Raw genomic sequence first — 22300 nt, 5'->3', positions numbered from 1 at the left:
ACCAATGTGAGTTCCTTAAGCTAAAACTTCACGTTAAAATCCGCTGTGAGGGTCACAGGTAAGATTTGGACTTGTTGATTGAAAAGTTCAGATCTAACAGAATGGATGCTGTTGACTGAAGTAAATGCAACACCGTCTCTGTCAAACCAGCTTTGACCAGCCAGTTGTCCAGATACTGGAATATTAGGGTGTCTGATCTTCTGAGATGGGCCAGTAACACTGCCAGCACCTTCAAGAAGACTCGAGGTGTCAAAGTCGAGTCAAAGGGTAGTACTGCAAATTGCTAGTGCAGAGAACCCACCACGAATTGCAAGTACTTCCAGTGTGACCGCACAATGGAAGAGGTGTGGAGAAGTGTGGCTCAATGGTTAGAGCAGGCAGACCTTGATGCAGAGCTCTGGCCAGGGACCAGGGTTCGATTCCCGCCTCTGCGGGTCTCCGGCTCATTAATTCCCCTGACTGGATATTCTCGCCTCAGTGCCTGTTCTGATCATGGGTCCCACGCTGCAACTCTGGGCAATAGCTTGCTTAGTCTCCACAACGGCCCCAAAAGCGCTGGGATGCCTGGCTGCACCTGGGGGGTGCCCAGGAGTGGACATTTCCCAGGAAAGCCAGGAAGGGTTCCTAAGCGGTATACGGACAGCGCCAGGACACCTCCGGTGGAGGTAGCTGTGCGCTTTACAAATTCCGACATTTACATGTATTTACAATAGGAATGTGGAAGTAAACATCCTGCAGGTCATCCAGTTTCCAAGTTCCAATGCCAGTAGTATTTGAGCCCAGGTCAGCAACTGGAACTTTTAAAGAAGAAGTTGAATTCCCTGATGACCATGATCAGGTGCAGACCACCGTCCTCCTTGGATGAGGAAGCAAAGTGCTTAACATCCTAGGCTCTTTACCTGCTCTGGCAATATCTTCACCTTCGCTTTCCATAGGAAAAATGCCTCCTCGTTGCAGGCTGGCCTAGAGGTTTGGAGGGGGCGAAGAGGCTTGCGGGAAGGGTAATGGTGGGTAGGGCCTTATTCAAGGTAAGGGTGTAACCCTTTCTACGATTTGGAGGACCCACTGGTCCGAAGCAATGGCCTTCCAGGCCGGTAGAAAGCAAGACACCCACCCACCCACAGGCACCAAGTGAGTTTGATGGCACAAACTAGGTCTGCTTCCCGGGGGGTGTGGGAGAGGACGAAGAGGAGGAGGACAATAGTAGGGTGGATCCAGGGCTCTTTCCTCTGGTTCTAACTCTATACTGTCTGATTTACAGATTAGGATCTGTGGCTTAAATTACTGTTGCTGACAAAAGGAAGATCCTCCTGAAAAGTCTTGATAATACCAAAACGGGTGAAAGTATCTTCAGGGAAGAGGCAGTTGTAGACCAGGCAGGTACATTTTATTCGCAGGGACATCTGCTTGAAAGTTAGATGTTTGAAGCCACACTGTTTTGGATGAAAATTGAGGTGCCCATTGCGGGACAACAGAATCTGCTGTGTCCAGTTGTCCAGTCCTGATTTAGAGATATGTCAGGATGCACTGAAGCCACCATGAATTACCTCCTCAGGGATCTGGGAAAACTTGAGGCCAATCGGGGTCTGGGTACAGTGGAGTCACCGGAGCAGGATTGCTCAGAAAAGGGAACCACTAGGGTCAAGTCGACTAACTCCGGTTCTGAGGACGAAGGTTCTGTGGGAGATAGAGAGCGGCAAGGCAACTTATATATGGAACATTTCTTGCTCTTCTTATGCTTATGCTTATTCTTTTTGATCCCATGAAGATGAAAATGGGGATATGGAGAGATGTCTTGAGTGAGCTTTGCTCCTTGCCCTTTAATTGCCTCATGGTGTATACACTGACAGAAAGAACAGGCCTAGAAGTTGTGGTCCTATCTCAGACAACAAAGACAAACAGCATGGGGGTCCGTTAGGGATATCTGTTCCTCACACTTCCTCACAGGTTTCAACCCCGATTTTTTAAAGGGGGGGGGGGGAGACAAGGTACTGCACTTTGCAAAAATTCTTTGTGAGGAAACTCCTTCGAGAGCATATCTCCCAATCCGCATTGAAGGTGTGAAAAAAAAAGAAACTGATACTGTGGGACAGGCGACACTATACGACTTTGATGAAGTCACCTATTGCTATTGCCTGCACCAATATTAGGCCAGCACCCCCTATATGCAACGTGACAGTTTTGAAGTTTCCGGATCCAGTTTGATGTCTGGGATTGTTCTACAGGTGAAGAATCTACAGGTAGAAGTACCCATCAGAAAAGGTAAAACCTGATGCTCTGTTGGGCCCATTTTCTTCCCCAAGACAGCCTGGTAGTTGGCTAAGATTGTATTCTCCTTAGTCCAGTTCCCTATCCTTTTAAGCAATGCAATTGAAAATACTTTTTGAATGTTGTTGAGCAAGCTAATGGGGCGATAGTTGGCGAAGTCATGCCTATTGCCTTACTTAAAAATGGTCTCAATCTCTGCTCCCAGTCATGAGGTAAGGATGGAAGCTCTTTGTTGAATTGCATTGCTGGTCAGGGTAATATAAGGGCCCCATACAGTGGGGTCTGATTTGTAGAGATTGGCTTGGATCGCATCGAGACCTGAGGCCTTTCCAGACTTTTGCTCGTTTATGGCTACCATCGCCTATTTTAGTGAATAAGGACTTAGGTCATGGGACTCAATAAGATTACATCTGGTAAAAGGTGATCCAGTAGACAGAGTTCTCAGAGAATATAACTCTGAGAAATGTAGGCATTATTGATCCTCAGCTATTGATCCTCAGCTATACAGAGTTTTGGGAAAGGGGTTACATTTTTGTGGCCCGAGGCTATGATTTTCCAGGTTTGTTGATCCTTGTTCCTTAAAGCAGCAACCAATTTGGTCCAATCCGTTTTTTCCTAGTCAGAGTTGATGGCCCTAGTCAAAGATTTATAGTTATGCCTTGTGTTTATGATGTCTTCATGTGACCATGTCTTGATATATTGTATTAGACATGTCTGACAGTTTGCAAGCTTTATCAAACCATGGTTAAGGTTTGTGTGAGGATTCCTTCCTGCCTAGAATTGGCCAAAATAGTAGTTGTGCTATAGGTAATGCAAGGCCCTTCTATTGGTTCATGGTGAGCTGTGGACTTGAGGGGGAACTTTCTTCTGGGCTGGATCATATTGTAAATTGGTGAATATCAATGATAAGGTAGATTTCAACCTTGCGAGCTGTGCAGGATGAAGGCCATTGCAATCAACAGTGCTGGGGATGGAATGGGAATTGGTTTCAGGGGAGAAGGAAAGAAGAAGTGCATCACGGTTGCTTTGTGACTGGGATTCTATGTAAATATCATGCATTGTATCCTAGTGATATATAGCCAGAAGGACGTAATATATTATATGCCTAAGCATGTGTCATTTAATCTCCCATCAAAGGCTCGTTCTCTGTGTGATCGGATATTAAGGCTAACTGGAGCTCTGTTGCGTGAGATGGCTCAAGGCTACATTCCTTTAAGGGTGGGATTCCCCATGCCTTGACTTAATCCTCCATCACATTGCAGTAATCCTCATGAGGTTCAAATGAGGTACTGAAATCCACTGCGATGATTAATATCTTGGTGCGGTCAAATCTTGGATCCGAGATCCAAGCAGTTAGTGTCTGTTCGAGGGTCAGGAGCACTTTTGTAATTTCTCCTCGAGGAGGCTCTTCTCAAATATACGTTAAAAAGTAAAATCATTTGTACACAGCGAAACATTAAAAGCAGTTGTTGGATAGCGGGGTGATAACTGGTGAGGACCTTGATCTTGCAGTTCAATGAGGTATGGATTCAGATCAACAGACCTACTGAGTGGCTCCCATTGTAGATGTTTTTAAAGTGGGTACATCAAAGCATCAATAGCCCAGACCTGTACAGAGGGGTTAAAGCCTAAGATTTCTGGAGCACACATATCTGTGTTTATCAATGAACTCACACCAGTCAGTGTCTTCCAGGCTACTCACCAGGCTGCACCATCCAGCTCAATCATGTAAACATGAGAAACTGTATTCTTTTCATGAGGACAGAGAATGATTAACGTGTAATGGTGTTGTTGATACAGAATTGCTAGACATTAGATTAGGGATCCTGCAGTGGTTTGCGCAGTAAAGCAAGCAGAACCCAGTGACCTTTGAGGAAATCGTTGCTATCCACATAAGGCATTCTAGTTTTTAGGTCTCGCCTAGCGTTGCAGCGCAAAGCGCTGTCGCTGGGCAAAAGATTTTGTAAAAGATCAGATTTCAGAAGGGGATGTGAAGCCCCGCCCCTCATTCCCATTGGCTGGCATCACCGTTTATGCTAAAAGGTGGCCTGCCATTGGAAATGGGGTTTTGTAGCTGCTGGTCTTTCTCCTTTTCATCTGGCCGATCCAGACAGGGTTGTCTGCTTTGCGGCTGTCGCAAAGCACTTTCTTATCTTTATGGGCCATGTGTTTCTAATTAGCGTGGAGGAGCGCACTGCCCCTGACCTCTCAAAGGAAAAAAATCTTGGTTCCGTTAAGATTTTTTTCCTTTCAGAGTTCGGGGGCAGTGCCACGCCAGTTAGAAACACATGGCCCCATAAAGATAAGAGATCAAAGAGATCGAATAACCATTCTTCTGGCTCGAGCTGTGGAAAACAGTGGAATTATGCTGCAGAATCGCATAATTCCAGTGACCCTGTCTGTAGTTGTTTTAGCACAGCAAGACAGGTCATGCTAATATACTAGTACATAAATCTCTACTTGCATTAAAGTCAGGCTTAGCGTGGCTCAGTCAACCTAGGTCGAAGAAAGCCCCCCCATAACCTCAGCTTTTGGGGAAAGTGGTGGCACAAGTGATGCTGATAAGTAGGAATCTGGGAACAACAATGTTGGAATCCTGGCACTCTGGGGATAAGAGAACAGCATGTCTGTCTGGCCTCTTCTGTTTGGGTGTTTTTCTTGGCTGCAACAGGATCTTTATAACTTGTTCTATCGCGTCTCAAACAGCTGATAGCCAGCTTTCCACCTCTCACCCATGCACCAAAATGTGCAGCCTGCTTACGTTTTCAATGTATTCTTGGTCAAATTACCCTATTACCGGGAAGTGATGTGGTGAAATAACTTTGGTTATGTTTTGTTATTGCGACTTAATTAGTGAGGATATGTGACCTGGTAGCTAATTCTCCATTTACAGCTTCAGGGCGCTGGAACATAAAGTAAAACACAACCTGGAGAATTCTAACTCCAGGAGCGTCAGGGTCTAGAAGCGTTCTTCGTCACTCTAATGTGACCATCAGGTTTAGTTTAATAAACTTGTTTTCAGGAGCTTCCTAAACACAAGTGAAACCACTTCTTTTCGGAGATGGGGGTGAGGGCAAACTTTCTGACCCTTGACACCCTAAGATCTTTCTCATGTTTGACCATCTTAATGGGGCATGATTTGCTTGGGTGTGCGCATGAGGGGTGTAAATTTCAGATTGGAAAGTAGGAGTAAATAATTTAGCATACTTGCTCACAAATATAACATTAATTGCTTACAAATTTAATACATTCCATGTTCTGGTAACTCTTTAGAGGAAAGTCCTTGTGCTGATGCTATGTCTGGAGCAGTTAGTCTAACCAGGGCCATTGAAACTAAGCGGTTCTGCAGCTGCTACATGTTCCACATAATTAAGGATTTACCGCACCTTCACATATTTCACCAATTGTTGGGTAGGTTTTTCGCAAAAAAAAAAAGTTTTTTGTTCTAAAGGCTCAAAAGTTACCGTACTTTAAATGTGTCACGTGTGATGCTGCACAGTGGCAGACCCTTGGAAAAGTTTAACTCGTCACCTGTCCATTGCTAATTTCTGGATTCGGATATTAAACTGGTACAAACGTACTGTAATGTTTACCCTGACATTGCTGCAAAATAATTCTATCACAGTTCCTGACATTACCCTGTACCACTTCCCCTTTTCTTGCCACATAATTTATCAACTCAGCCAAATAATTTGCTCTTTCAGAGGCCCTGACTCAGGTGGTCCACTTGATTCTTTTCTCGGCATGTCCAAATTCAGGTGTTATTGTGACTCTGTTTCAAGTAATTTACCTGGTATGCGAGGGACTCAGCCCAGCCCTACCAGACTTCCAGAGGCACCGGCCTGTCCTGAGACCTACACAGTCCTCTTGAAGCCAGATCGCCTGTGGTCTCCCCTGCCCCAGTTTAACCACCAGCTCTTGGGGCGCTTCGATGAAGTGTGGTTAAGCTCCCGTCGCGTCACTGCACAACACTGAGGCCCTTTAAACCAGACAGCTGAGTCAGGCTTATCAATCAGGTGACCTCTGATGAGGTCTGTGAATTGTGACTCCGCCTTTCATCTTCTCAAACCAGATTAAAACAAGCATTTGCAATGCAATAGGTCTTGCATTTGCGAGAGTTTAAGCTATTGGCATTGTAAATGACAACGCCTTTTAATTATGTTTTGTAAACCAACACATAAATAAAAGGCATTGCCATTTACAATGCCAATAGCTCAAACTCTCACTACTGTGAGACCTACTGCATTGCAAATGCGTGTTTCCTTTGTCACAGAGGGAAAACAGGTTGGAAGAGGTGTGGCGCCGCGGCCTGGGCGACTGACTCCGGAATCTGGGGATCACGGTTCGATCCCCGGCACCGGCAGCAGATTAGCCCAGCACCATGTGACTCTGGGCAATAGCTTGCTTAATCTTCCCGACGGCCCTTAGCGCCTAGAGACCCTTAAGGGTGATTGTGCGCTTTACAAATGTGGATTATTAATATTATTAATCATAGAACCAATTTTACCTGCTCTCATCTGTCAGATATACAGCCACCGCATCTCTCAAAGCACAAATTTCAAGCCTGGCCTAGAAAATGGGAGGAAATATAATAGTTTAGGATAAAATTATATGCACATTTATTTCCTGCTTACAGTTAGAAAACACAAACGTATCAAAATATCTTACTGTTCATAAGTGAAAATCAGAAGCTGTAATGGACTTTCAACTGTATTAATCTATAAATGGCAAATACCGGTTTATTTTAACAATTAAGACTTAGCAGAATTTCTACTTTCAGAAAAATAAAAATGTAATAGAGAAGTAATAATGCTATTTGTGTACACTTAACACAAATGAACGTTTGTAACATAATATACAAATAATGCTGAATGTCTCAGAATATAAAATTTCAATTTATTAATTAAAATATTTCCATAGCAAGCTTTCATTACATTCTTAAAATTAATAATGAACATATTATAGATTAATATAAGAAACGATTTAAACAATGTATACAATTCGGTGGCCAACATTCAATGATTTTAGAGACTACAGGAGACGCAAAGTGCCAGGAAAGGTTTGTGCGTTATGTCTTTTAAAACTAGGTTTTAAAGATACATTTTCATGCAATTGTAACCCGGGGCTGAAAAGAAGAACATGTATAAAACCCAGAACTTTAGAACAACGATATTGGCAACCCAGATGTTTTTTTTACCATTTTTACTAGAAAGCCAAACGTTTTTTATGACTCAAATCACAGATTTAAGAGTCCAATAAAATCATCTGATTTCTGTGTTGGATTTGCTTTTAAGTAAATCTGGGGTTCTCTCATTCTGACAAAGGTAAATTTAAAATGTAATCTTCTAATATTGAAGCAGTGGACAAGCTCATTATCAACATTTGTTTAACCATAGTTTCTTACAGGATGGGATAGGTTGATTTAAGATATCGACCTTACAGATACCTCAGACTTTAACAGAAAAGGAAACTCATATTTTTGCTATATATAATAAAAAATGTCACTCCAGAAAACACTTTTCATAACAAATGGAGGAGGCATCGAAAGGCAGTAAAAATAGAGGGCCACCTGGGAAAAGGCATCACAACTCACTGCGGTCATCACCAGTTCCAATCTCAAGATCTTCATCATTGTAGAAAGTTAACCTCCAAAGTATGACTTCCATAACTGTGACTTTATATTGTTCATTTTGTAAATTGTGGTTAGGAGATTGTACCTCATTTAAATAAACATCAATAGCAGGAGTCTTTTGTATATATACTTTCAAGTGAGATACTATATTTCTTCCCTAAAGCTTAACAACAAAAGAATTTACCAACATGCAGGCAATAGGCAGCTGGATGGCCCATAATTGCCTGAAATTGAACTCTGAAAAATCAGAGGTTGTAATTTTCGGCAATCTCTCCCCAGACTGGTCCTCCTTATGGTGGCCGTCGTCTATGGGCCAGCCTCCAGACCCGGTTGACAAGGTTAGGAACCTGGGTGTACTGTTCGACAATCGTTTGAACTTCCTGCCTCATGCCAACCAGATCTCTTCCTCTGCCTTCTACAAACTCCGGCTTATAAAAAAAATTCTGCCCTTTTTACCTGAACATCATGCCAAAACATTGGTAAGCGCCCTGGTTCTCTCTACCCTGGATTATTGTAACGCCCTGTTTCTTGGTGCCCAGGAGAGAGTGCTAGCTAAAATGCAGGCTATCCAGAATGCCGCTGCAAGGCTCCTAGGGCAAATCCCTAAATACCATTCGGTCTCACCAACTCTAAAGCGCCTTCACTGGCTCCCAGTGAAAAAGAGGATAAAGTTCAAGGCACTGTGTTTGACATACAAGGCCTTACACAATGCCGGACCAGTGTTCTTTACTCAAAATTTGATTCCCTACTGCCCTTCTAGAACACTGCGCTCCTCCAATTCATCTGATCTGGCGGTCCCCCGAACCAAAACTGTTAATTGGGGTGACAGGCGGTTCCTAGTAGCTGCACCGAAATTGTGGAACACACTCCCATATTCAATTAAGACCAGCACTTCCCTCTGGTCCTTTCGAAAAAACCTTAAAACTTGGCTTTTTAACCTCTGATCCCTTTTGACCTTCGCACTTCTTGCCTCCCTGGGTTAAACACAGCAGTTCTCTAGCGCCGAGATGCCCTCGGGCCTTCGTTCGCGCTTTACAAATGTTTTAAATAAATAAATAAATAAATAAATAGCTCTCTTTAGTGCATCTACTCAATAAATATATCTCAACTCCTCTCAGAACAACCACCAGCTAAAAAAAACGGTGCTACAGATCCAAAAATCTATGCTTTACACAAACACTTTATTCTTCTTTGCAAAGGTAGAACTGTCACTGGTTGACCGTGCCACTGACAAACCTCACAAAATGTCCAGGGGCAGGAAATGCATCTGGTGCATATTTGTGTAATACTATCTGTGTACACCTTATTTCATGACTATTTAAATGCTAGCTGACAATAATGAACCTTCCCCAAAAACTCATGTGTGATTTGTAGAAGGGCACCACCAATGACATTTACTTTTAAGTCATGTAACTAAGTATTATGCATGCAGGGCTGTTTTTAGGGAAGGACAAAACAATGTATCTGTCACCCTGTCCCTATTCCTAGCAAACGTTGCCAATGTGCCACTGAGCAGTAGTGTGTTACTCACCTAGAGTGATAAAAATCATTGCACCTACCTTGTTTAGATATAATTATGAAATCTTGTGGTGGTTGGCAGAGCAGTGCACTAATAATTCACATGGAGGACCACAAGAACCCCCCCCCAAAAACCTGAAGATGCCATTTCAGTCATTATATAATGTACTGGAATAATTATTTTCTGATTGGAAAAAGGACCTGAAAAAAGCAAGTAATTGAAAAAGTCCTACTTTGGTTACCATCATAGAGAATGACTGAACCCTAGTCTTTATGGCATGGTTGCAGTGTGTTTGCTTGCACAGCACCAACTATAGAGTCTTTACCAAAAATGCCAAGCTTCAAACGGAAACTGTTACTTCCCCAGTAGAGATCTGTTCGTAGCACGTGGTGCTGTAGATTCACATGCTGTGCATCCTCCTGTCAGCTAGTGTTGGGCTGGGTGTGTGTAAGTTGTTCGATTCGAAAAATCTTTATTTCGATCACATGATCATAAAAGATATACATTGCATCATATATAAAAAATTTAAAACGCATTAAACAACATTAGTGATCAAAAGTTTGTTAAAAAGAATACAGAAAAAAGATGTGCAGATGATTCAAATCTGTCCCGAGTCTCCAAGTCTCTTTATACAACGGGATCGGGCGTACCACATTGAAGTTAAAAATGTGGATAGTGCAAAAACTATAGTGGGAGCTAGATCTGTCTTTAAGAATCTGTACGCGGGTAAAAAAGTTCTGAACCCCAAGTTTCTGAGCAGGGGGACTAGCCAGTAATTCCTGCTCCTCTCATAGGCCCGGCAAAAGAAAACCACATGAACATAGTTTTCCTTTGGGTGGGCACATGCCGGGCAAATTTCTGAAGAGGAGCGACAAGACCATGATGCTGTGAATGAAGCCAGAGGGAGAGTTCCATATCTCCATTGGAGGAATAGTTTTCTGGTTAATGCCGGAGTCATGGCATCTAGGACACTTTCTAGTTGATAAGAATCTTTAATTTTTATGAACTGGTTGGATAATGATCCATCACGGGTACCTACAGCCGCTCTGAAGAGCATGTGTTCGTAATAAGCTCTCGCGAGTACCCTTTTAGGGATCTTAGTACTAGTATTTGCTGGGTCCAGCCATAGTTCAGGGAGTCCAATTGCCTCAAAAGTTCTCTTGATGTAAGTCAGCCAGGGTGTTCTTATGGCGTTGGGGAACTGTAAAAATTCCTGCAACTCAGCTCTGTATTTTGAAAGGTCTGGACTGCTCAATAGACGCCGCCAGAATGCTAAGGGTTTGAGCCCCAGCTCCTCCGTTATTGGCCGAAGGCCCATATCCAGCCTGAGAGGGAGTAATGGAGTACTCTGGGGAAGGGCAACAATCTGTCTCAGAAATTTGTTCTCAATAGTTAATAGTTTAGATGATGGAATATGGCCCCACAGCTCGCCCCCGTACGTAACACCCCCTGTGCTTTATAAATGTGAATAATGGGGGTAAGTGGCCGGTAGGGAGATTTGTTCACTAGTCTCATAGTACCACCCACCAACTGTGCCAGTTTGAAGTTTACTTTTGACTGGTGGGCCGACCACGTTAAGTTTTCATTGAGAGAGACCCCCAGATATTCAATTGTGTGTACCCGTTCCAGTTGAACTGTTCCCAACTTGGGCGGTGGGCGGTTATGGGGCTTAGGATTGAGAATCATGCATTTCGTTTTCTGTGGGTTAATTTCGAGTCCCCGCTCTGAGCAGAACTGCATAAACCCGTCCAAGACACGTTGTATGCCCATTGGGGATTTGGACAGCAGCAGGGTGTCATCAGCAAACATAATTGCGGGCACCCTGCTGCCAGTCAGTTTTGGGGCATCAGTGTTGGGAATCCTGGTCAGGTGAGCAATTACCCCGTTCACAAAGAGGCAAAACAGGGTCGGTGCAAGCACACAACCCTGTCTTACCCCTCTGCGAACGGGGAACCTTTCGGTTAGATTGCCACCTCTGCCACACCTAACGCGGGCATAGTTGTTATGGTGTAATCTCATCAGGATTGCCAAGATGTCTCCCGGGACGTTCATCTCCTCCAAAACTTTCCACAGTTTTACTCTAGGTACCAAATCGAAGGCGGCACGCAGGTCTACAAAAACAGTATACAAGGTGCCGCCCTCAATTAGTGCTGTCCTCCAATATAAAAGGTTCAGTCTAAAAATTTGATCTATTGTAGACACCCCCTGTCTAAAACCCGCCTGGTAGGGAGTCAGGATACTCGTCTCCTCTATCCAATTCTGTAGCCGGTCCAGGATCAGTCTTCCAAAAAGCTTTTGGGATATATCAATGAGACTGATCGGACGATAGTTGGCTGGGAGCAGTGGGGAACCCTTTTTGAAAATAGGAACCACTTCTGCTCCCAGCCAAGTATCCGGCACCTCCATTCCCCCCCAGGACAGCGTTAAATATCAACGTGAGGTAAGGGGCCCATATCCCTGGTTCCTGCTTAAATAGGTCCCCGGGTACCCCATCAAGGCCAGGGGCTTTCCCTGCAGACAACCCAGCTATAGCCACCCTCACCTCTTTTTCAGTGATGGGGTCTCCAATTGGATCTGGCACTATCATACTGTTTGTTACGTTCGGAGACCCTTCCTCCAATGAATACAATGACTGAAAGTGACTCTGCCATAGGCTAGGAGCTATGTTAGGCTCTATGGCTGAGGATAAGTCCTCTGTTCCATTGGACACTATTCGCCAGAATTTACACGAGTCTTTGATGGCAAGTGACATTGAGAGGTTTTCTCAATATTGTTGATCCCACTCAGCCCTTGCATTCACCAAGAGCTTCCTATAGGACCTTCTCATGGATTGAATTTCATCCCTGCTTTTGCGCCCCTTGATTGCAAGTAGCAATTTGGTTTTTGAATCCCTGCAGGTGGCGTTATACCAGGTCCTCTTAGCTGTTGGTCCTTTTTTTGCCCCTGCTTTTGAAAATAGATCCAGCTCCAGAGAACTGATTAGTTCTGCATGGGTCTGGGCCAACTTTTCTCTATTTGCCCCTTCTCCAACATTCATCCCTATCTGGAAAGCCCTCTCTAAAAGCGGGGTAATTCTTGCATATAGTTTTGGTAACTTCTCAACGCTAGTAGCCAGTTTCTCCCACCTGACTTTTCTCCGGTTGTTTTCTAGTAGAAGGCCTGACTTGTCTTTGTTTGGACCAAGCAGTATATCTTCGTTCCCCGGTAAGGCATAAGAAAGTTCCAGGGCGCTGTGGTCACTATCCCATCTCTCAATAACTTTAAAGTCAACTATTTGTGGCCACATTGATAGTTTGACACGGATATAGTCCAGTCTCGATTCGCTACCAGATTTGTTATAGGTGCAGATACTTGGCGAGTCTGATTTGCAACGCCCATTACAGGCCCTTAGACCCTGATTTAGGGTAAGGGCAGTTATCTGCAGGGCAAGGGGAGACCAGGCTCTGGGAGGTGGCGCCACCGTCGCCGGGACAAGCCAACATGAATCTTCCTCGAGGGAGGGGCCATCTCGTAGGCCTGATAGTGGTTCATACTGGGAGTTTAGATCACCTCCCACCAGGCAGTGAAGTTCCCATGGGATGCCATTTAGGAACGCAGAGAGTTCCTCTATAGTGTTGGATTCTCTTGACATGGGTACCGGTCTTGAATATACATTTGCAACGACCAGTTTCATGGAATTTGGCCACTCTAATAGGACGGCTAGAATATCATCGGAGTCTGTCTCCAGGCAACTAGCCTGGCAACCTAGGTCCGATGCTACACAAGTTGCCAGTCCTCCAGATGGCCTGCCCCTTCCCCCCCACTTAGCGGGTTTAGAGAATACTGCATATCCCTGAAATGGGAGTTCCTCACGGGCCCAAGTCTCCTGGAAGAGTAGTATATTTTTTGTATTGATAAAATAAACCCACTCAGAACAATCAATTTTACTGGCCAATCCAGCGACATTCCATGAAATCAAAGTCATGGGATGTAATTTAGTGGTAGATGGACCTTTAACGGTAGTGTTGGCACCGCTAGTCTCCAAGGTAACCATCTGGGAAGGGGGCGAATGCCTCAGAGTGAATGTTGTATTGGTGTGAGTCTCATTTAAGTCCACTAGACTAGGCTCCAGAACTAGATTCGGTGTTAATTCGTTTTGTGCCCTTGTGTGTGGTGTTTGTTCCGGGGTTGTGCTATTCCCTATCCAGTGGGATACAGGAAGTTGTTGTTTTTCAGAGATGTCTTTGGAATCACAAGGTTAGGTGACTCCTCTTGCTGGTAATGCACACGGGCATTGACTCCATTGATAGACTGTTTTCCTCTATAAAGTGGGCAAGGATGGAATGAGAGGTAATGAGATGTATTGAGAGATATCAATGCTATAAAGGGAAGTGAGATAGAAAGGTGACTGCTACGGCCATAGATGTTCTATCTGTACAATACATGAGGGCTTGTTTGACATCTAGAGAGTGAAGAGCCTTTTCTGCTACAGACTCTGGTTGAGGGAAAAGAACAGGGTTGGGTGGAACTGAAAAACCATCTAGGGAGAAATTTAGATTGGTGAGGAGTATAACTCTGTCCTCAAGTACTTGAAACAAAGATTATTCTACGGTTAGTGCCTGGAGCTCACTGACATGCCAAAGGGAAGTGATCGCGAACAGAAAAACCACCTTCCAGGATCAGAACTGAAGTGGGCAAGATTGGAGAAGCTCAAGAGGGGGACCCATGAGTCTGACGAGGGCGATATTGAGGTTCAATGATGGAACCGGTGGAGTCCAAGGAGGGATTACTCTCTTGAGGGCTTTCAGGAATGCTTAGATAAATAAAATTCTGAAAAGAGAGATACGTTCCCTACTCTTTAGGTAAGCGGCCTCCGTGGCCTGATGGAGCAGAATAGAAGTGAATGCCAGTCCGCAAGTTTGTAGATGCAACAGGTAGCAGACAATGTCTTGTACCCTAGCTGTGAGCAGATTGGAGCAGAATGGAAGTGATTGCGGGTCTGCAAGTTTGTAGATTCAACAGGTAGCAGATAATGTCTTGTACCCTAGCTGTGAATGGATTAATATGTTTTGAGGGACAATAAAGGGCAAATTGTTTCCATTTGGCCTCATTGCATGTTCAGGTAGCGAGTATGCAAGCTTCTTTCAGGATGGCCATGCATTCGAGAGGTCATTTAAGATATCCAAATTCTAAGACTTCTGGAGCCAAATAGCAAGATTGAGGGGTATGGGATCTGGGTGTCGTATTTCTCCATGGCTCTGCATTAGAAGGTCTGGTGTGTTATCAGAAGCCTCGCATGCGGAACCACAGAGATGTCAAGAATTGTTGTGAACCACAGTTTGCGGGCCCAGCAGAAAGAGAGTGAGGGACATATGCTGTAGCCTGGATGGGAAGTTTGGGCATTTTGCGTTTTCTGCGGTTGTGAACAGCACTACCTGGGGAAAACCAAATCACTGGAAGTACTTGTGGGTAAAGTTCCCACTTGTGGATGTTTTGCCACGTCCTGCTGAGGAGGTTGGAAAAGTGGTTGACCACCCTCCTGAAGGTACTCTGCTACTAGGTGGATTTTTTGATGGAGAGCCCATCGCCAGATGTGCTGGGCGAGGTGAAGATAAAACATGGCTGTGGTAGTGGGTGTCCGGACAAGGGCGACTTTGCCCCCCAGATGGTGAAGGAAAGCCGTCAATGCAAGGTGATTGCCTAGGGGTTCTAAGTAATTGATGTGAAGGCCCTGGTATTTGGTTCCTAGTGGCCTTTGACAGTTAGATTTTGCAAATGTGCATCCCACCCTGAGAGGGAGGCATTTGTTGTGATGGTCTCCTGCGGAACTGGGTCGCAAAAAGGCTGCCCCTGCAACAGGCTTCTGGTATTACACCAGTGCAGAGAGTGATAAGCACGGCAGATGACCAATATCACTATCATTCCAATGACCCTCTGCTGGAGACAATTGCTGCACAAGGCATTTCTGCAATGGACGTATGTGTAGTCTTACTTGGGGCACTATTGTAATACAGTAAGCAATAATACCTAGGAGCAGCATTACTGTCCTGGCTGTGACCTGGTGGTCTGGTTAAAACAGCGGAAGAAGTTTCTGAAAAGACGGTATTCGTGTAGGGTTGGGGTCAGCTAACCCACTTTCCAAGTTGAGGAGTGCTCCTAAGTAAGGGTAAATTTGCCAGGGTTGGAGGTGGGATTTTGTGACATTGATGGTGAACCCTAATTTGGGTAGAAGATGTATAGTGGTCTGAGTGCATTAGTGGCAAGTTTGGCAGGTGGCACTTTTGATAACCAGTCGTCCAGTTAAGGGAAGACATGCATGCCTTGTAGATGCAGGTATGCGGCTGCCACTGTGAGGCCCTTTGTGAACATTTGGGGAGCTCTAGTGAACCCGAATAGGGGTACCTTGAACTGATGGTGTTTGCTACTGATGCGCTGAGTGTACTGATATGTGAAGTACGCGTCTTTCAGGTTGAGAGCGGTCATAAAGTCACCCTGCTGTAGAAGAATTATGAAATCCTGAAGGGAGACCATATGAAAATATTCTGTTATAGAATGTACTTGTAGAAGGGTCTTAGGTTTAGAATGAGCCTGAGAGAACCATCCTTTTTGAGAATTAGGAAGTACAGGGAGTACACCTGTGAGCCTTGGTGTTGAGGTGGTACTGGGTCGATGGCTCTTCTTTGAGCACTTTTTATGTGCTCTGGTGCAAGTCTTTGTTTGTGGGGTGGTATGGTAGGAGGTGTGGAAGTTAGCTCCAGACAGAAATCATGCTGTATGATGTCCAGTACCCATTGGTCAGGTGTGATATTCAGCATGTGGTGAAATACCATAACAAACAACCCAACAGGTTTTACGTGATCGTGGGGCAGAAGGGGGGTGGTGGCAAGGTTTGGTGGCTGTGGCAGAGGTTGCTTTTGGTGAGGGACATTTACCTCAACTTCTGGAGCTTTTAACCCTATGAGCGACTCTGGAGAAACCTCTACCTGACAGTGACATGGCATGTGGTTGAATATACACAGAGAGGGCATCAGGAGAGATTTGTTTCAAGCCTCCATAGAAGGGAGTGCGGTGAAAGTAACCTCTAAAAGTGGGCTTCGGAAGTGCGTCAATTGACTTAGCTGTTTCAGTATCTTTTTCATCTTGTCAAGGATTTGGCCTACCTGAGGCCCGAAAAGATGATGCCCTTCAAATGGAAGGGCCACCAAGTTCTGCTGTACCTCTGGTTTGAACCCTGATATATGAAGCCATGCATGCTGTCTGAGAAGGAGGTATGAGTTGACATCCTGAATAGCAGCGTCGGTAGCGTCAGAGGCACATCGTATTGTCGTGTTGGATATTAATTTCCCTTCAGAAACCATCTCCTGACATCTTTTGTTGTTTTCCTCAGGGAGGTACTGAAGGAGTTCCTCCATTTCATCGAAAGTGGCTCTGTCGTTTTTGCCCACAAGGCCTATATTATTGGCAATACCTTAGTGGTAGGCGGATTGTAATGCTACTGTTTTCTGAGCAGTGTTTAGTCTTTTATTTTCTTATTGGGTATCTCTGGTTGTTTGGGAGTTGGCCCACTTCCACGCCTTGTGAACCACAAGACAGTCTGGAGGAAGCTGACCTCGAATACAAGGAGTATCTGAGGAGCACGCCTGATACTTTTTATCAACTTGGAGTAATTATCCAAGCACAAACGGGGTCGTGGGAAATGTTGCCTGTGTGACATAACATATCTTTTAGCAAAGAGAGGTATTGTGTAGTACGTTGTGTGGAGGAGATGGTTTGAAATAGGAAATCTTCTTTCATTTGAGCTGCACAGAGGAGAACTTTATGGTAGGCTGCTGCTCTGGCGAGGAGTTCCGGATATGTGGAGGAGCCATCTGGTGGGAAGGTTGAGCTTGGTAAAGATGAGGGTTGGTGTCTGCTGGGGGCTCAGCGTCATAAGTGTCCCAGGTTCTGGCTGTGGGGAAATGGGAGTAGGGTCTCTGCCCTCTATGTCCCCAGGTATGGAAATGGTGACACCTGTGGAGTGTACGAAATAGAGTCTCCGTGAGAGGAGTGCAGGGAATAGGAGTCCGGTGTGTCCTGTGTTTGTGAATTTGGAACAGGTAGTGGACTGGTGGCCTTGTCCGCCCTTTTCCTTTGTTTAGGAGCTGGGGCTATATCCAGGGCCTCATGGAAAGAAAGCTACCTATTTGGTGGCTGTAAGGCAGTTCCAAGTGGGTGGGCGATGATACGGCCCTTCTGAGGATGGATTGCCAAATGACTGTCGGATATCAATCTTATCTTGGAGCTGATGGAGGAGTGGCTCAACCATTTTGTCGCAGACCGTGGTGATATTCTGCTTTGACGCCAAAGGTTTCGGGACCGATTATGTTCTTGAAGCTGATGGTTTCAGTGCAGAGGGTTTCCGCTCCAACTGTTTATTCTATGCCAAGCCGGTCGCAGTTGGTGCACCGAGCCAGTGGCAATCTGTGCTGAGCTAGTTGCAGTCAGTGCCGAGCCAGTCGCAGTCAGTGCCGAGCCAGTCGCAGTCAGTGCCGAGCCAGTCGCAGTCAGTGCCGAGCCAGTCGCGGTCAGTGCCGAGCCAGTCGCGGTCAGTGCCGAGCCAGTCGCGGTCAGTGCTGAGCCAGTCGCGGTCAGTGCCGAGCCAGCCGTGGTCAGTGTCTAACCAGGGCGGTCAGTGTCGAGCCAGGGCGGTCAGTGTCGAGCCAGGGCGGTCAGTGTCGAGCCAGGGCGGTCAGTGTCGAGCCACGGCGGTCAGTGTCGAGCCAGGGCGGTCAGTGTCGAGCCAGGGCGGTCAGTGTCGAGCCAGGGCGGTCAGTGTCGAGCCAGGGCGGTCAGTGTCGAGCCAGGGCGGTCAGTGTCGAGCCAGGGCAGTCAGCGTCGAGCCAGGGCTGTCCGCGCCGTGCCAGGGCTGTCAGTGCCGTGCCAGGGCTGTCAGTGCCGTGCCAGGGCTGTCCGTGCCGAGCCGGTTGCTTTCGCTGTCAGTGCCGAGCCGGTGGCTTTCGCTGTCAGTGCCGAGCCGGTCGCTTTCGCTGTCAGTGCCGAGCCGGTCGCTTTCGCTGTCAGTGCCGAGCCGGTCGCTTTCGCGGTCAGTGCCGAGCCGGTCGCTTTCGCTGTCAGTGCCGAGCTGGTCGCTTTCGCTGTCAGTGCCGAGCCGGTCGCTTTCGCTGTCAGTGCCGAGCCGGTCGCTTTCGCTGTCAGTGCCGAGCCGGTCGCTGTCAGTGCCGAGCCGGTCGCTGTCAGTGCCGAGCCGGTCACCGTCAGTGCCGAGCCGGTCGCTGTCAGTGCCGAGCCGGTCACCGTCAGTGCCGAGCCGGTCGCTGTCAGTGCCGAGCCGGTCGCTGTCAGTGCCGAGCCCGTCGCACTCAGTGCCGAGCCCGTCGCACTCAGTGCCGAGCCCGTCGCACTCAGTGCCGAGCCCGTCGCACTCAGTGCCGAGCTGGTCACAGTTAGTGCCAAGCCGGTCGCAGTCAGTGCAGAGTCAGCAGACTTGGGAGTGACTTTTCATCGCCTAGCCACAGCTGGGTATTGACGAAGTCGATGGTCAGTGCGGACCATGGCCCGAGGGCACTGGTGGCCAGATTGTCTGCCGCTGGTGTTCCAGGGCGACTTTTTGTGGAGACTTGCGAGTTGTATCGAGGAGGTCTGTACCCAAGACCTGATAAGCTGCTGGAAGGTCTTCGATATCCAGGTCCTAGTTGGTGCTGTCCTTTGGTGAGTATGCCTCCTTGTCGGCTGGAGACGCCTTGGCGTTATGTAGGAAAGTGCCACATTTTGGATGGTTAACCCTCGCTTTTTGCCTGACATTTTATGCACTTTGACTTGATGTGCCCTGAGTCCCTGCAAATCAGGTTCTCGGGCCTGTGTTCTTTCCCAAAACTGTACCTTTGTACCCCCAATTGGAACATCTCTGGCCACAGGTAAGCCCCTTGTAAGAGGTACCATGGGTACCAAGGGCAATGTGATCAGGGAAGGCCTCAAAGGGCTGTAGCACCTAGTGTGCCACCCTTAGAGACCCTGCACAGGACAATTAACCACATTAAATATCCTTGAAGGATCAGAACCTGGCCATGGGATATGGGGTTATGGGTCCCGATCCTCAGCAAACCTTTGATAATAGAGCCTAATAAACCCCCCAAAAATTGGGGTTCACTTGTTCTTGGCAATCTGAGACCCCTTCCCCATTGTGAGTAATCAGCTTAACGATGTGCCAGAAAAAGTAGAAATTGTCACTCTTATTTCTGGAAAAATTCCAATTTATTGCTCCATGAAAAGTACCACATCAAACTTTTCATGGAGCAATAAATTGGAATTTTTCCAGAAATAGGAGTGACGATTTCTACTTGTTCTGCCACACCGTTGAGGATTAGAACCTGCTGCTCTGGTTGTAGGTGGTGCAGTAGCTGCACATTGCACTATAGATTCCATACTATGACTTAAATGTGCAAGTCAATGTACAGTAAATGTTACTTCAGACAATGAAGGAACCAGATGTCATCCATACTGGTAGGTATTATATGTTAAGAGTGCCTGGCCTGGAGAAATATCGAAACTCAGTATTTAAAACATAACAACATGGTTGGGGTTATTTTTATATTTAAGTATTTATCATTATGCAAAAGAACGCTATTTAGCAACCTTAGAATAATGAAATATTGGGGAAAAACAACAGCAAGTAACAAAAGGAACCCCGTGACAACTGCAGTAACCCGCTGAGCTATCTACATTAAAAACTATTATTTGATGTGCATGTTACACCCAGTTCTTTTCAGGAGGCACATTATCACTCTGTGTTGCTTTAGGAGTCAAAACTGGGACTAGGCAAAACTCAGATCTCTCGAACAGATGCATTAATGAACAAGTAACACATTATCCGGTAAAGACTATCTAGTTGCAGATTCCCTTCCCAGGCGTCCGGCTGGATCCGGAAATGTATGCTGAGCAATACTCCTTGCGCGCGACTTTGGTTTGCACCATTTGGCTCCGTGTGATGTTGCTGCATCGTTAGCTTTGGTTATGACGTCACGTTGCCTATATAGGCACCACCCAGGCGCGCGGACATCAGTTTTTTTCTTTCTTTCCACGCCAGTTAAGCACCGATCCGGTAAGAGCTACCCCTCTGCCTCTGTTTGCAAGGCTTTTTTCTCGGCTGTTGTCAAAGGGTTTTGCTTCAGTACTTTTCGTTTTTTTACGACGCCAGAAGCGCAGAGCCACAAAGTAACTGATGTAGTCATGTGCAAAGTAGGGCCCTGAAAGGAGGGAAACTACCCTAGTTCTATAATATCAGTCCGCAAAGCGAGAGGCATGGGTGGGGCTGTAAGGAATCTGCAGCTAGAAAGAGTCTCGACCAGATAATGCGTTATCGAAGGTAAGTGACTTGTTCATCTGATGGAGACTTCTAGCTGCATGTTCTTTACCTTTGAATTAGATACCCAAGCCATACCCTCCTGGCAGTGGGTTGCAGGCTCACATCCTAAACTAAGAAGTCTTGCAGGACAGAACGGTCAAAATGACAGTCCTTGCGGACCTGACCATCAAGGCAGTAATGTTTTGCGAACGTGTGCAAAGAAGCCCACATCGCTGCCTGACAGAGGCCTTAGACTGGGACACCCTGAGCCAAGGCCGTATTTACAGCCTTTCCCCTGGTAGAATGGGCTCTTAATCCCTAAGGGGGCTGCTTCTTTGCCAAGGCATAACGGATTTTGATGGAGAGAATGACCCAGCAAGAGATGGCCCTTTTCTGCACTGCCCTTCCCTTCTTTGCTCCCATGCATCCCACAAAGAGTTGGTCATCCACCCGGAACTCTTTTGTGTGGTCAGGGTAGAATGACAACGTTCATTTTGGGTCCAGTCGGTGAAGACGCTCTTCTTCCTTTGAAGGATGCGGGAGAGCAAAGACGGTGGTCAAAGTGATGGATTGAACCAGATGGAAAGGGGTCACAACCTTTGGCAAAAATGATGCCCCGATACGAAGCACCACCTTGTCCAGAAAGGACATAAAGTAAGGAGGCAAGCAAGATAATGCCTGCAACTCACTCACCCTCCGGGCAGATGTGATCGCCACCAAGAAGGCTGTTTTGATGGTCAACAGCCAGATGGGACAATTGTGCAAAGGTTCAAAAGGGGCGCACATTAGATAGGTAAGGACCAAATTAAGGGTCCACTGTGGCATAATAAAGGGCATGGGTGGAAATAAGTGAACCAGCCCTTTCAGAAATCTATTTACAATTGGAGACTTGAAGAGAGATGGCTGGTCTGGCAGAAGCAAAAAAATGAGACAGAGCAGAAAGGTAACCCTTGAGAGTTCCCAAAGCAGAGCCTTGTTGGGCAAGGGTTAGAACGAATAAAAGGACAGTAGAAAGGGAAGCAGAAAGAGGGTCAATGGATCTTTCTGTAAAGTATAACACAAATTTCTGCCAACAGCAGGCATTTACTGCCTCAGTGGAGGAGTGGAGGGCTGCCTGGCTGCCAGGCTGCCAGAATAACGTTACAGACTTCGGGAGGAAAGCCAAAAGCTATCAACTGTTGCTGCTCAATCTCCAAGCAGAGAGGCGCAGAGTTGACAGATTTGGGTGGAGAACCTTCCCCTGCTGCTGGGACAGATGATCCTCCCGAAGGGGCAGCTTGATCATGAGATCAATACTCATTTTCAGAAGCTCTGGATATCAGACTGTCCCTGCCCAGTCTGGAGCCAGAAGAATGACTTGGGCCCGGACGGATCCGGATCTTTTTCAGAAGCCTGAGCAGGAGCGGTATTGGCAGAAAGGCGTACAACAGGCCTGAGCTCTACTCGTGACGAAATGCGTTGCCGAGCAATAGCCGCCTTGGAACCTCCAGTGAGCAGAACTGCCGACACTGCGCGATGTCTTTGGAAGCAAACAAATCTAACTAAGGTTCTCCCCACTGCT

General features: G+C 46.3%; 1 protein-coding gene across 3 annotated transcripts in view; it reads right to left on the bottom strand.

Moving 5' to 3' along the window:
• The window catches only part of EXOC2 (exocyst complex component 2), a 948514-nt gene that overhangs the window by 49267 nt on the left and 876947 nt on the right, over positions 1–22300 (bottom strand). For all 3 annotated transcript variants that reach the window (XM_078688027.1, XM_078688028.1, XM_078688025.1), the window contains one exon: positions 6776–6837. In XM_078688027.1, coding sequence (XP_078544153.1) covers positions 6776–6837 — 62 coding nt within the window. The remainder of the gene's footprint in view (positions 1–6775; positions 6838–22300) is intronic.

This window comes from Lissotriton helveticus, chromosome 4_1, assembly GCF_964261635.1.
Source record: "Lissotriton helveticus chromosome 4_1, aLisHel1.1, whole genome shotgun sequence".
Classification (NCBI taxonomy): Eukaryota; Metazoa; Chordata; class Amphibia; order Caudata; family Salamandridae; genus Lissotriton; species Lissotriton helveticus.
Note: the sequence above shows the minus strand (reverse complement) of the source record. Positions and strands in the feature narration are given on the sequence as shown.